This window comes from Plasmopara halstedii (genome assembly GCF_900000015.1).
Source record: "Plasmopara halstedii genome assembly, contig: Scaffold_658, whole genome shotgun sequence".
NCBI classification, from domain to species: Eukaryota; Oomycota; class Peronosporomycetes; order Peronosporales; family Peronosporaceae; genus Plasmopara; species Plasmopara halstedii.
Window position 1 is genome coordinate 294,216 of NW_020187575.1, and position 15,242 is coordinate 309,457.

At 45.0% G+C, this 15,242-nt stretch overlaps 3 protein-coding genes across 3 annotated transcripts; 2 read left to right on the top strand and 1 right to left on the bottom strand.

Annotated features, from left to right (window-relative positions):
- Positions 1–1,083: 1,083 nt before the first annotated feature.
- PHALS_13239 (uncharacterized protein) lies at positions 1,084–1,534 on the top strand (the record flags this gene model as incomplete). Its single annotated transcript, XM_024728958.1, has 2 exons — positions 1,084–1,166; positions 1,453–1,534. The coding sequence occupies 2 exons, from the start codon at positions 1,084–1,086 to the stop codon at positions 1,532–1,534; spliced, it is 165 nt and encodes a 54-aa protein (XP_024579383.1).
- Positions 1,535–2,364: 830 nt separating this feature from the next.
- PHALS_13240 (uncharacterized protein) lies at positions 2,365–2,647 on the bottom strand (the record flags this gene model as incomplete). Its single annotated transcript, XM_024728960.1, has 2 exons — positions 2,365–2,508; positions 2,585–2,647. The coding sequence occupies 2 exons, from the start codon at positions 2,645–2,647 to the stop codon at positions 2,365–2,367; spliced, it is 207 nt and encodes a 68-aa protein (XP_024579384.1).
- Positions 2,648–3,945: 1,298 nt separating this feature from the next.
- PHALS_13241 (uncharacterized protein) lies at positions 3,946–4,171 on the top strand (the record flags this gene model as incomplete). Its single annotated transcript, XM_024728961.1, has 2 exons — positions 3,946–4,073; positions 4,138–4,171. 2 exons carry the CDS (start codon positions 3,946–3,948, stop codon positions 4,169–4,171), a joined length of 162 nt encoding a protein of 53 aa, XP_024579385.1.
- Between the last annotated feature and the right edge of the window lie 11,071 nt (positions 4,172–15,242).

Here is a 15,242-nt window from a genome sequence, read left to right on the forward strand (position 1 = left end):
TATATGAACTCGTGTAATAGCAGAGTAAACTATCAGTTTGGTTACTGTATAGACTTTCGGATCTGCTTCTGGTACGATGTGACGATTTAGGCATCGCCGTGTTCGTTATATAAGGAATATGAGAGTCAAAGCTCCCGTTGCGCAAAATGTACGGGAGCCCTGATACATCGAAGCTGAAGTAGATTCCGTACCCTCAGGAACTCACAACACACTTATTAGCAGTTGCAGCTCCTGGAGAGGACTGACATCAATGCTTTGACCAGAGTACGCAACTGCAATCATATTCTGCTACTTTTTGCATCCACTTGACAGGTGGTTCACATTAATGGACGTTAATTTTGCTCCTAGTCTATTTATGCCGACATCTGCGACGTATGCCGCTTAACGCATCTCATGTCGGGAATGTTTTTTCAAGGAGCTGCACGTTCGTGCTCATTTTTCGATGCGATACAGGCTTAGATATCACTAGACTGACACGCTGTTGCTCTATCTAGGGCAAGGTCAAGCTTACGGTCATCCTAACTCTTTTTCATCCAGAGGAATTTCTCTGCCCAATTCTCGAAAGATTGGATGCTCAATATCAGCGGCCTCACGGCGGAAGCCGAATGTTGTTCACCGAAGATAGGTAAATGCGTTTCAGGATGTGACTTACGAACAAAATCTTATATCTGGAAAACGCTTTCAGATTCTACAATACCCTTTCGTCCAAACGTGATGTCGCCTCGATATCAACTAAAAACAAAGGCATATTAAACGTGTCAGGTCACTCTGATGATAGAAAATGAACACCCTCGATTTTCATTATCGCAGGAGATCTAAGCTTTGACCGCTGCCGATTTCGCCGAGGTTGCTGTTGAGAATGCTTTAACTCTAAGAGTCTGGATGGTTAATGCACAGAGGCCAGACTTGGTCTTTTCATCCTCAGACTCGAGGAGCTCGTAAATGACTGTACTTTAATATCTTATTCTCATTTGATATTGATATTATATAACCTATGCTAGCACTTAACATATCAAATTTCCAGTGTGTTAGAAAATTAACAATCTGCATCGCATGATGTGAGACTAACCGTCCGCGTGATCAATGGACATTCACTGCTCGAATATCAATCGTCATTGGCAAAACAAACTATGCTATTTTCGCAATTGTACAGAAAAACCTAATATGTACGTACACCTCAAGAAAGTACGTACCCAATACTGTCTTACTCTCAAATCCCAAGGATCACATATATGCAGAAGAAAGTCTTGTTGAAACTAGAATTTAATAAATCTGTAATCCTTGAGTTTCGTTACTAAATCCTTACGTAACGCAAAGCATAAGGCTTGCTACGATTCCCGCAAACATCATCATTTCGGAGTACCTTTCCTCCGACCCTGAGTAGTATTTGTCAAGATACTTCAACATCGTACTAAACTAGATATCTCTGACGTTGATTCTTAGTTTGACTAGATGTACGGTATACCCCGATGCGGTTCGTATTCTACTTGATAAAGCCAAAGAAAAAGAGGAGGGTCACGTGTGGAAAGGTTAATATATCTGCAAGGATTTGACTGGCAGCCAATAGTCGTCATAATAAAGTAAGGTTTACGCTAGCGATGCTCCGATAAGCACAACAATTATAATTGTTGATTTATAAGCGCGATATTTGCGGGCCTTAAATTGCTTGGACACATTGTGCGAAAATACACATGACTCAAGATAGAGCAACTTCGGGTAAACGTCTTGGCGGTAATCGAACCACACTTTAGGCAATAGATATGTTTAACGAAGATTGAGACACCCATACGTTCAATGCAAAGAACACTTATATTGGTTTCGCTTCGCAAACCCATCTTCCACCCGGAGTAATAACCCACGATGAAATTTGCATTCACTTCATCGCACTAGTCAACCATCTAAGGACACAAATTATTCAGTGTGCTAAAATCATTTCGAGATTTGTTTATTTTGCAAGGCAGTTTGATTACAGGTAGTACATGAATATTTTGCTTACAATAAGGCGAAGTGAAATTCAAATACTAAAGCAGTTTGGTGAGTTTTGTGCACTTACCAATACCAGTTCCGAATTAAAAACTTCCGGAAATCCTTTGTGTATGAGTCGATAGACATACACGACTAACGGATGCAGTTCACAAGCAATGTAGCTAGATAAATCATGGCTAAAAATATTGGTCTCAGCCACGACAATAAGAAAAACACTTAGAGGTCAGATGAGAAAGTGTCGGTCTCTCCAGGGCTGGGCCCTATTGACCTCGATCTCCGACGGATACAAAGGTACCTACTTCTATCCTAATAGACGGCCCTGCTCCTGTTAAGTCTCGACTTTTCTGCGCGGGAAATCAAGCGGGGGCAGAGCATATTTTATTTAGAATCGAGCGGCAAATGCACACATAGGAGTACACCGTTGGTGTCGAACTTGAGGATACCACGATACTGCTCAGTGGACGACAATCGCTCAGGTTGGCTGCCAACCATCTCTTCAGGTGCGTTCACAACACCCCACTTCTATACCCGACCAACCCCCGCGGATTGAAATATTTATTGCAATCATCATTACATATATCAAGATGGATAATTAGACATGGAAGATCTTGGGACCGAGACCGTCCACAACGTCGGTACTGTTCTCAATTCCAAAACGCATCAGCTGATGTCCCGGTCTAAAGGGTTTATAACTGTAATACGTTGCAACAATCCCTCAATCCATGGCTAGATGTTAAGGTAGACCGCACACGGTAAACCTGATTAAACGATGCAAAGGATACGCGATATGCTGTTTGCGTATTTTCCATATTTAAACGCTTCGTTTATTGAGAACCTGCACGATTTATCCACTCTTGCGGGCAATAATATGCCATGACTATCGCTAGCTCAATATGCTGTTGCTCTATTCAAAGCGAAAAAATAGAGCAACAGACAGCTTTTAATGGTCGTCTCAATCTTTTGCTTCCAGATCTTCTCCATCGTTAATCCAAGATCATACCGCAAGGCGGAAGTGGTGTCACTCTGTAGATCTTTGTTTTGGTGATGTCTGTTACTGACTTCAATCAATACTGCCAGATGGTATTTTATCGACACATATCGAAGCTGATGAAAGCATATAGGTGAGATAAAACCATTCCGGACCCGTGCCAACCTTTCACGACTGATTAGTGATGAGCATTCCATGTTGCAATCCTTTGCAAGGTATAATCTTGTCAAGACTCAGTCGTAGGATAGGCAACACATGGTGTCAAGCGCAACGAATTGACGTAGCACCTTGCAAAGAGAGAGCTGTACACTCGTTGAATCTGCGTGAGTAGATGCGCAAAGCCTAAATATGTGAAGATGTTCCTTAGATGCTGACCAGAACTTTCAAGAGTCAAAGCCTTGATTATTCCGAAGTCAAAAGTGGTTTACTACTGATGAAAAAAATTAGACAAAATCTTCTTTATGAGACTACAGTCCCAACGCATTCAGCAAAAGGTCCACACTGTCTTCCTATTCACTTGATACGTGTGGAAAGGTTTTCAGTATCTTATTCGGAATCACCTTAGGGAATGGCTGAAGTTGATAAAGTGTTTGCTAAGCTATCATCCTATCCATATCTTCACTTTTCTATGGACGGCGCGACACATGCTACTAGCCAAATGCTTAGAGAGATTATCGAAAGGATCACTTGATAAAGTCGATATTTTAATCCAAGTAGTAGTAGGGGACGATGTATTATACTATTAAACTCTGTTAATCGCAACATTCAAGGACCATTTATGACGTGAGTCCAAGGTGGTGTTTTTTTCAAATACATAATAAAACCGTTTATACCCACGACCCATTTAATTTTATCGTGGAATCTGGTGATCGAGCCTTCCAACTGTATTTTAGAACTAAAGAATGCATGAGTGGCTCATGGAAGGAATTGCAATGCCACTATCGGATTGAGACTTAAAAATATCGATTGCAATGAAATACGCTATTGGTATTGAAGACGCAGAGACAAAAATACAAACATCATTCATAGGGAAAACTGATCTGTTCAAACCAAATTCGGATGACCGTCTTGAAATGTATGCTAAGGGAACACTCGCCAAGTATGACGTTGCAAAGGGCACCTAGATCTTGACTAGTCGTGCTATATTGCCTGCCAAATATAAGAATGGAAAGCTTGGTGCTGGAGAACAAAGTGTAGTTCCTCCACATAACTAATAATCATTGCTGTTACTGCATACGTACTTGCTACATAGGAACTTTTAAAATTTTGGCTTTTATTGCAGCTGGATTTTTGACTTTCTAAATTTCTAGGGTTGACAGCTAAACAGGGCAAGTGACAACTATTCTGATGGCTGTTCTTGGGCATCAACAAATATCACAAAATCCCTTCATGTTCTGGCCATCGTAACAGTATTGCTGCCGTTGGTGTCGCAATAGGTTTGTAACGCGACAAGAACATACCTATCTCAGGAATGCGTGATAACACATTAAGTCTCAATATTGTGCAAGTATGCAAATCCCTGACCTTGATGGTTTGTATAATCTATGGGCCAGTCTCACAACATAAACATTACCAGACAACTAGAAATCGTTGATCAAGTCAGCAGTGATAGAAGATTTGCCCGTCAGTGTACACACACTTACCGAGGAAGACCTATATGAGTTGACACGCTTCAACGCATGTCGCTCTCTCCCTGTGAGTCGTTGATTTACTTGAAAGAAGAGGAAAGGTGAAGTGACATTTATTATGGCCAGTAAGCCTTTATCCTTTCTAAACAGTTGAGTACGATCAAATTCTGATACAAAAGAACTAAGAAATATACAACTATACAGGGTTTATAGCTCATTTAATCCACACACAAGTATGTGGTTCACACTTCATTGTAGTGGATCTGGCCCATTACCCCCACACACTCGAAAGTGTGTTTACGGATATTCGTTAAGAGCTTTAATTGACTTTAAGTTTCTGTTATTCATGATTCTACACGATGGAACGCATCAAAGACGACTTGCGTCTTACGCCGACGACGACCGCAGAGCAAAACCGCACCTCAATCCAAGGATACGAAGGTGCCTTCACCACCACAAAACTTGTTTGATTCTTCAAATTCACGTAAAACTGTGCTTATGCACGCTGAGCTCAAAGCTCGCATCAAACGACTGGTTTGGGCAGATGATCATTGTATAGTGAACCCATTGACGAGTTCAGTCATCCGCATTTGCGTCATCGTTAGATTGCTCGTCGTCACGAGTTTCACTGGTGCCACCATAGAGTTTGACATACTCTTTATCTTAATGGAAGATCGAGCGATGTCTCAAATCGCATGTTTTCGCGCCATCGGACCGATAACACGTGCTGGGAGTAGAGCCACGAAGGTTCATGTACGTAACGTACATCCAGCAATCCAATCTGGATTTTGTCCATACAATCGACACTCAATTCTAGGCATGAATTCATACAGTCTAATCCGTGAATATTCACCGTTTGCAAATGCGAAACCCACTGCGGACTTGTTTAAGAAACACGACATGCACTTTCGGTAAATTCGTTAAACAGCGCAAGATCGGATTCACTCCGCTATCAAGGATACTCGCGAAGTACGCGCAGTCTTTAGCCAATTTCACGACGAGGAAGAGAGAAGAAGGGACGGATTCCAAAAGCACAGAGTGTCTTGGGAGCCGTACCGAACGCGAGAACGATTCGGGACAGTTGCGAGAGAATTCGGCTTCGGGGCTTCCAAGCATTCTCGTTTCTTTGTAACTCGGCCACTCCACCAAAAGCTCCCTCCCACCACGGACGTTTCTCACCACCACCACGTTCTCGACGTGGTAGTATCGATTTCACAGTCGCTTGAGAAGAGTGGGAGCTCTCCGAAAAGGCCTTCTCCTTTAATTTTTCTGTGGCTGCTCCTCTGTCTTCGTCTAATTTGGAATTGTGATTGACGAAGGTGCAGAAACTTTGTTCGCTGGTGAACTGGCCGATGATCGAGGCAATCGATCGGGTGTCGAGAGCGCGACAACACGTGAAGGATACCCAACGAATCGTTTGTAAGTTTGCGGTCTTGCATGGCGTCATGGAAACTCGCCTGGGGATGTAATCGAGAATCATATTCGGTGATTGGAGCATAATCCTCACCTACTATGGCTGCTGCCGCTGATGCTGCGGGGCCTCCTGCCAAGCAACCTCGCTATGGATCAAGTAGATATGCTTCCAGTAGTGACCATCAACGCGATCAGCAGGCTTCCGCACGTCCATATCGTTCGTATAACTTTTAATCTGGTGACCGACGTTATCCAGATCAGCAGTCATCTACTTTTCATCGACATTTTGACTTGCGACCGTTCGTTTGGTTCTGAAGCTCACAATGATCCACGATATTTTGAAATTTAATGCTAAGACGACGACGCCAAGGATTTCAACTTTTGACCTCGTGCCGAAGCTGTGGCTCTGAAGTCATATTTGTTCGACACTGCGTTACATCTAAGTTGGGAAACACCTCGTCGCGATGATGTGGTCTGAAAGCCTTTATAGAACGCTCGATGTGTTCTTAACGAGCTTAATAGAACAAGACACTACTCGGAACAGACCAATGAGCGAGTTAGTAGCTTTGGACTTTCCAAGCTTGAAACCGCTTCGCCTGATAGATTCTTAGTACTAAGGAGTACGTAATCCCCTACAATAATAGACATTTTGCTTTAACGATCTTGTCTTTTTGCGTATTCTTTTTCTAAAGCTTGTTTATGGGCCATTGCATCTCGCACACACGTGATCACATTCATACGACTCATTATGAATGAGTTAAGGGCGTCCTTGTTCTTGCGCTTCACATTTGCACCACTGATTGTAGCAATTCGAGAAGCGACTATTAACAGTGCTCCTTCCACAATTACAGCAGAACACTACCCATCGCACAAAGCGGTTGTCATATATAAAAAATAGTGTAAAACCAGTGGATAAATGAACCGAATTGTTCATACCAAACTCTAATAATGGTAACATTGAAATCCATATTGTGAAATTTGAAACTTTTCAATACATTACTGACCACTCGGTTAGCACCTTAGTTTGCCCGCTGAGGGCATATCCAAGCAAGTGCCAGGAATTCAAAACAATTTTTTTTGAAGAAGCCACTCGTGAATCGTATTTCACGATCAGAGACGATGGCGTCTGGCAAACCGTGTTTGCAAATAATATGATTCGTCAAGAATCTAGCCAATCCTTCGGCACCGATGAATTTCTACATGGAGCTATGCAGATCATCTTTCCGTTTTGTCGATGATTAAGATCACTCCATTGTGACCATCATCATTGTCAGGAAAACCGACGATAAGCTCGAGACTGACTGACATCTAACAGTCAGTACTGAAAGGGATGGCACTTACATGTGTCGTCTGCTTTGCATGTGCTAATAGGCAAGGAATGTCTTCACGTATCGTGCAGCCCACATGTACATGCGGGGCTACCAAATTTGGGCACGAAGAGACAGGTGGGTCTTCTTACGGCCAAAGGGACCGGCCACCGGCATATCATGCGCCTTGTACATGATCTTGAACTTCAAATCATAGTTGTGGAGAATACCAATTCGTGGCTCGTCGTCATGTGCAGCTTCTTAGTGAGCCAGACCATCCTTTCAATCCATAACGATGCATCCATGATTTCAAACGACCAGAAGCTTGTCAGGGAATTCCATATCACTCGATGAGAGTGCCTTGATGATAAGATTACCCCTGTCATCGCCAACATACGCTGAATTATTATATCAAATTAATCGGTTTCGATACAACTAATATGACCTGGCTCATAACGTGACAGTGCGTCTACCGGCATGTTCAGTTTTCCAGGTTTGAAGGCGACCGCGAAGTTGTATTCTGCAAAGAATGACAATCAGCGGGCTATCGCTGTAACAAGTGAAGAGACTGAATTGCATATCGTAAGATTGTGTGATCTGCGAAGACGACAAACGGAGTCGAGCCCAAGAGGTGAACACAAAACTTCATAAGGGCGAACTTCAATGCCAAGAGCTCCTTGTCGTGAACCGTGGTTCTTTCATGCTATCTTTTGCTGTCACGATTGAAACGTCACGATCGTGTCTTCCTGAGTTCATTTGCAATAGTGCACAATCGATTGCAAACTCAGAGGCATCACACACTATGCTATACGGCTTTATATACTCCGGAAAAGCACCATCAAACCGCTCTTGATTTAAGCGAATTCCTCTTCACAAGTGGATAACCAATCCCATGATACGTCCTTCTTCAGCAAGTTTAATAGCGGGCGTACCATTTCGGCGTAGTAATGCGACAAGCGAGGCAGATAATTGAACGAACCAAGAAACTCCTAAAATCATTTTGTTTCCGTGGCATTGGAAGCTAAACGATTACTTGGACTCGAGCAGGGTCTGCACAAACACCGTGTTCACCATCATAACAATCGTGGACCGTTGCTTCGTTGGCACCGAAAATTCACGTTACAAGATGTGCTTCCAACGAATGCAAACGTATACATTATAGCATCACACGGTGGTCCTTCAAGGAAATTGCTTTGGCAACTTTGCCATCTTCGTCCGTCGGATGATTTGTCATAATTTGTTTGTGCGAAGCTTGATACCGGTATAAAAAGATGGGAGACCAGTCGATTATACATTGATAGGACATTAAGAAGTTCTTGTGACATCACAAGCCACTCCGATAAAAGGCAAGACAGTGTATGAACATCGGTCAAAGGGACGTATTCCTCCCTCATCACGATTTGGTTATATCCATCGACCAAATCCTGCAAGCTAAATTGTGTGCAGCCGGTCACACGGTATTTTTAAGCAGAATTGACGTTTGCCCGGGATTCGTCTGCGCTTTCAAGTTGTAACAGGCGTGAATGATACGCCATTTAGCACTTATTTCTCACACACAAACGTCGGCGTGCTGAAATTGTGCTTGCTCTCTCTCATCAAACCAGCAGCTTGTTTTTGAGCAAAGAACTCATCAATATACTCACTTTGCTCACTTGACAGTGACCACTGTCGAAGCGCTGCATGCTTTGAACCTGGTTCACGATCAATTTGGTGTAGAATTCTACGTTTGGATGGAAAACCATAGGATGGGTTCGCACTCAAGATTTCGTCCTTGTATACCATAGCAAACGAATAATATGGACCAGTTAGATCCTCCAACCTCGTAGATCCTCTGCGTGAGTCTACACACTGTCGAAACTCATCTAGAGCCGAATCACCCATTGCTGATGATGAACGTAGTCCCGATGACTCAACCTTCGACTGTCGCAATACGACCTCCGCAATTTCATCACACTTGAGGTCGTGTAGGAAGTCAATCTTTAGGTCTTTCTAAAGCTGCATAGACCCTAAACCCTGGTCTGGTAGCTTCACAAACGATCGTTATATCTAAAATATGCGGTCTCGGATTTTCGTCTACTACATTCCCATCACGGGCAGTAGTAACTCACCCGCTGACTCAACAACATCCAGAGCGGGAGTATAAACACCGCGATCAACAAATTCTGCTGATATCCTCTTCCGTGTGTGCTCAAACACAAAGGATGGGATCATATCCTTGTGGTCAACTACACTCCTTGAACCGCAATCCGACTCAAGCACTATGTTAGCGAGAGGATTGGCACATTCAGCCACAAGCGATTACCTCTATTTTCCAGTACACAAATGTCGACAACAACAGTTGGCAACTCTTCTCACGAAGATTTTCCATCGGGCAAATCGCCACACCCACCAACGATTCAAATTGCCAGTTTCGGGCGTCACTTGATCTATCGACACACTTCCTGAGTGACCGCCAGTAGTCACTCCGTACAACTTCGTATCTTCCTTAATCTGGAGAATGTCAATTCTATGACATAAACCAATGAAGTGTGACTCATTTTTAGCAGCATACGACTGCCGAGTGCTTGGCGCTTCTTCTGATGCGTATTGAATGTGGGCTCATTACTCTCAAAATTTTACCCGCGCCAGGAGAGCTACTACTAATCGTTTTCGATTGTCGATCGATCCATGCCATCAGGTCCTACCGTTTGTCCATCCCGAGTATTGTGAATATTTTTTTCGAGCTCAAGTATTTAAACTTCAGTTGAAGATCAAGAAGACTTTTTTTGTGGTGGTCACCGGAGAGAAGTAACCAATTTCCGCGCATAGTACGGGCCAAAGTTAATCAAGACTTTACAAAGACGACTGCAGCCCTTCACACTCGCTGTGACCGCGAAGAAACCACTTCCACTCGTGTCGCTAACGAATGACAACGATTTTTCAGGGGCTAAACACTCATGGGTAATTTTACCAACACACCAAAAGAGCTTATAACTACCCCAACAGACCGCCCTGTGCCTACTGAGTACCGGTTTCCATAGCGCCTCGTGATGTTGGTTACACGTAGCTCGAAACCACTTCGATGAAAATCGTGTTGCGAGATTCGTCTCCCACGTGGACAATCACGGCGGATTGTGACCAAAAATGTTGACATCCATAACCGCAAATTACGGACATTCACCGATTTATGATTGATTGGTTCTGGATTTCCAGTATAGGCCTCACGTAATGCAATTATAATTGCATATTCCAGAGTTGTCGGGCTCCGGCGAAAAATTCAAGTCTTAGAAGGACCATAAGTGAGTCCCTCCATAAACACAATGACCATCACTGCCTCTAGCAGTGGTTCGCTCGCCATACTAACACGAAGCCCACGAAGCTTCTGTTTATAGTCGTACAATATGCCGCTGTCTTGACGGCATGACAAAAACTTTCGCCTTTGGCGAATCGCCACATTCAGAGGAAGGAAGTTTGATTCCATGGCCGTTTTCAACTTTAGCATCTGGAATAGTAGTCAGGACGGTTGACCCCCCATGTAATCTCCCAATCCTTCGCATTGTCCTCCATTTGCGACATGACGAAGGCCACTTGACTACGGTCATCACAAATTGGGGCCATCGCGTTAGCAATGTTTATTGATCACTGCCAAAATGCAAGATTTTCATCTTCGTTTCCGTGAAAGCTTGTGACCCTGATATTGACTGGACTTTCCGTGTGTGCCGACGTTGTTACCACCACTTGTGATGGGGGTTACAGAACTAGCGTCGGTTTGTCCTGGGGTATTAATCAAAAAAATTCTTTCTTATCCGCATAAAAATTTGCTAAGCGTTGAGTTATCATAATTTGATACAATTGGAGCATGTAGGAGACTGCGTGATCTCCATTAAAGCTTGCAGCTCAACTGCACACTCCTGTGTTAAGAATGAATATTCGTCCGTGTTGAGCCGAAGGCGACCACCGAGTGAGGTGTCCAGATGAACCCGTCAAAGTAGGCGGCGTTGGAATGGCTACCAAGTGCAATGAGAATTGCCCGTCATTGTACACACACTGGGAAATAAATAAATCAGTTGACACGCTTCAGCGCCCTTTGCTCACTTCGTGTGAGCCGTTGATTTATCTGAAAGAAGAGGATATTTATTATGAGCAATTAGCTCTTGAACTTCTTGAACCGATAAGCACCTTTAGATTGTGATATAACCAAATTGGGAGATATAATACTATACAGGGTCTGAAGTCAGTATAAACCACGCATACGCATGTAGTTCACTCCAGATGTGCAATGAATCTGGGTTATTACATACAGTCACTGCCAGTGCTAGGAAGTATAACGAACGGCTCTCGACCAACCAGATCCAATAGGCCTACCTAAGGTCTATTATCTTATCACATGATGTACAACACCCAGCGCTAATCTGCTTTCCTCGGGGCTGCTTTGGTTTTGCGTATGGATCGATGCCTTAACCGATCTCGACTGCCACTGTAATGGGGTTTCACGTATCCTGGTATAAAGAGGTGCGTCACAAAATTGTGTGGCTACATCTTACCAATAAGCCACTACGTGGTAGGACTGCCAGTGATTATGCTTTTTGATTTGGTTTTTCTATTTCGTAAGGAAAACTATGGATTAAGATATAGGCGGCTTTGCCGCAAATAAAATAAATGAAATACAGTTTACATTTATACCAAAGAGTTTATTTGCCTTCGGTTAAGGTTGTGGTACTCTTGGAGTTAGCGGATTGCGATCCGCTACACTGCAGCGGGGCTGCCGTAGCTTTGCGCTTAGAGGAAGCGTAATTTAGGTCATCGACCTTTCGTTCTAAACTTAGAACAAGTATGAGTTTACCAAATCGCAATCCGCTTACTCCAAGAGTAATTACAGCCTTAATCCAAGGCTAATTAACTCTTCCGTTCAAATTCAAATCTGATTTTTTATTTTTATTTGTGGCAAAGCTGCCTATTTTTTAATTGCATAGATTTTCCAAAATATGTATAGTACAATCTAAATCCATGTATAACTACTGGTTATCCAGCCCCATACCGTATTCTTGTTTGGGTGTGGTCACACCATGACCACATGGTGTGACACACACCCCTGTTAGGGTATGTGTAACCCCGTTACATTCTTCCCCATCTCGATTGAGAACATTTACAGTTCCAATCGATTATTGCCCAAACGAGGCTTGCGTGTCCGTTAGTGACTGCGGTGAAACGAAACGGCTTCCGTGCTCAATGAGCCCTGTGTCAATTACACCGAAGTCTCCGATTCTCGCTGGTTCCGACATCGCTCATGGGCAGAGCACAACTTCTTCTTCCACACGCGGTGCCATGTCGTACCGTGTGTCCGCGGCATCGAGGGTTATAAACCGTAAGCTTGATGAGCCGAAGCGTCGTGCTCCGTGCACGGTATCAGTGACGAGTGGATTCGTTGGGGATGTGGAGGTGGTCAACTACGAGTCTGACGCCCCATTTTTCGGGTGGAAAGACGAGGAAGGCGAGCCGCGCCAGCGGCATGAGACGAGCCCTGCTCGCGCCTTGCGGACCCCATGTCCGTTTCCTGATCTCTCATCACCTGAGGGACGTGGTGTAATCCCGAATGACCTCGACAAGGCACAGAGGCGGCAGCTGAGAGCTGCCCGTAAGGTGGCTCTGATGCCCGCCCATCCACGGTCAGTTATTGGCCCTCGTGTGGAATATGGCTTCCGCCCGGCGGGTCCCTCTGTGGAAGCGAAGGACGCGGTAACTCGATTGTCACGCGTCCATATCTTCGGGCCCCGGCCATTACGGGAGCTGGGCTTGCCGAACGTATAGCTCTTCGAGCTCGTTTCTTGGTCCTTCAAGAAATTCCGTTCGACGTTTATCGCACTCGTCTACGTGCTCAACGAGGTGACTCTCGTGTACCCGCAATGCGGGCGATGCCTGTCGTGCTCGCCCCTGGTGAAAGCGCAAAAGTTGACGAAGTGCTCTTTGAGCGATAGTGCAACGGCACCGAAAACTTTCCTCACTGTATGCCTTACGGTTGAGCCACAAGGAAGTGGACGTGCGTGCGGAGCGCCACCTTCTACTTGAGTTCGCCAAATTCAAAGCACGCCGTCGACTCCCTTCAGATTGTTGCTCTGCGACGTATGGGTCAACCCCTAACGCTCCCGCGAGCTCTGTGTCAGCGACCGCAAGAGATCGAGCTACCGCTTGAGCTCGGCTCATGGCCTTCTACTTCCCTGGCTATTGCCGGGAAGCGTGGGGCGTCCCGGTCTTTCTGATCAAAAGCGTCCACGGCGTCTGGGCAATCTTACCGAAGTGGCGTCTCAAACTCCCACGAGTTTACAAGGTCGGGATATCCCCGCCACTTCACCAGATATTGGGTTTGACCCTGGTGACGACGTCGACGTACTAGACGTTTCACATGATATTGGACGTCACCGTTCTCATCGAGAAGAGTCGGTGGCGGGCGGTAACGACAGGGTCGACCGCCATCCGGTGACTCGTGACGCTCTTCGAGCCCTTGAGGACAAGGTCCTTAGTAATCGGAGCTCCGCTGAGCGTCATGCTGAAGTAGCATATTGCTGTGCGAACGCTCTTGACGATTTTAAGCACGACGTGCGCCGGTTGCCTAGCCTTGAGGACTACCGCTCTCTGTCGGAGCGACTCCTAGCCGTGGAGCAGGCGAATGCATCGCTGTAGGCAACGGTGGAGCGCTTGGCTCCATTGGAACTGGAAGTCGTTGCACTCCGTGCTCAGAACCAGTTGCTGGTTCAACTTCTGGGTGGCCGCCGGCCCGTGGGATTCGCACCGGCGCCAACGCTTCCGTTTACTTGCGCCGGATCCCGGAACGGCCTGAGCAAGCCCAACTTAAAACACCGTGTGGGTGCGCATTCGTTTCGGGAGGTTCAGCGTATTCGCTAGGACCCGCTTGGTCACAACCTTAAGCGGTTCGATGAACCGTGGACGAAGCTTCGTTCTGAAGACAGCAGAGGCTGCATGTGTAGGCAGGTTTCAAGAATTTAATAAAATCAGGTCCCCGACCTTAAAGCTTTCCACTTTGCCTTTTCCTTTTTCATCTGAATATTCTTTTTGCAAGTCTTGGCTTTTGCCATCGCATCGCGAACGTGTCGTAGGACACTCAGTCTGGTAGACAAGAAGTCATCGACTTCTTTACGGATGGTGGGGAATCTGACATCAGCTAGCCGTTTGGCAATTCCTCACCCACCAAGCTCCGAGCCATGGAATGGCGGTGTAAGCGGGACGCGAGGGTGAAACAGCCTATTCTCGAAGAACGGCGCGTAGCCGGTAGACGAATGCAATGCATTGTTCAGTTCAAACTCTACAAGTGGCAACATGGCACTCCAGCGCCTCGGCGACTCAGCGCAAACGTTGCGAAGAACGTCTTCGATGACGCGGTTCACCCTTTTGTTTTGGTCATCGGTCTGCGGATGATCCGCTGTCGACATTTCCAACACAAGATGCACAAAATTCGAATTTAATTTTACCAGGATTAACTTTTTTAGAAAAAATGGAATGTATATTAATTTAGAAGGTTTTATTCAAAAAAAAGAGCAAATTTTAAATATAGGATGCGATATTTCAAATCGGAACGATTATACGTTGAATTGGTGCTATAATATAGAAAGCCGTCATACAACGAATATCGGTGCAATCGTTCACGCATTCGTGATGACAATTTTTTGTCCGAGTTTCTAAACTCCTTGCTCTTTAGAGCCCGTAGCAACGCTACACACATCCCGCATACACGGTGCGGATCAAATCTGTCACAGATGACGTTACAGACGTAACATGAGCAAGCTCATAGTCTGGTCTGCGTGACAACACATCAGCCAAAGCATTCTGCTTTCCCGGCTTACTTCACCTCGAAGTTAAATTCGGCAAAAAAGGATAGCCATCTAGCCATCCTCTGCGAGAGGTGGGACGACTGAGTCGCAGTGCGTA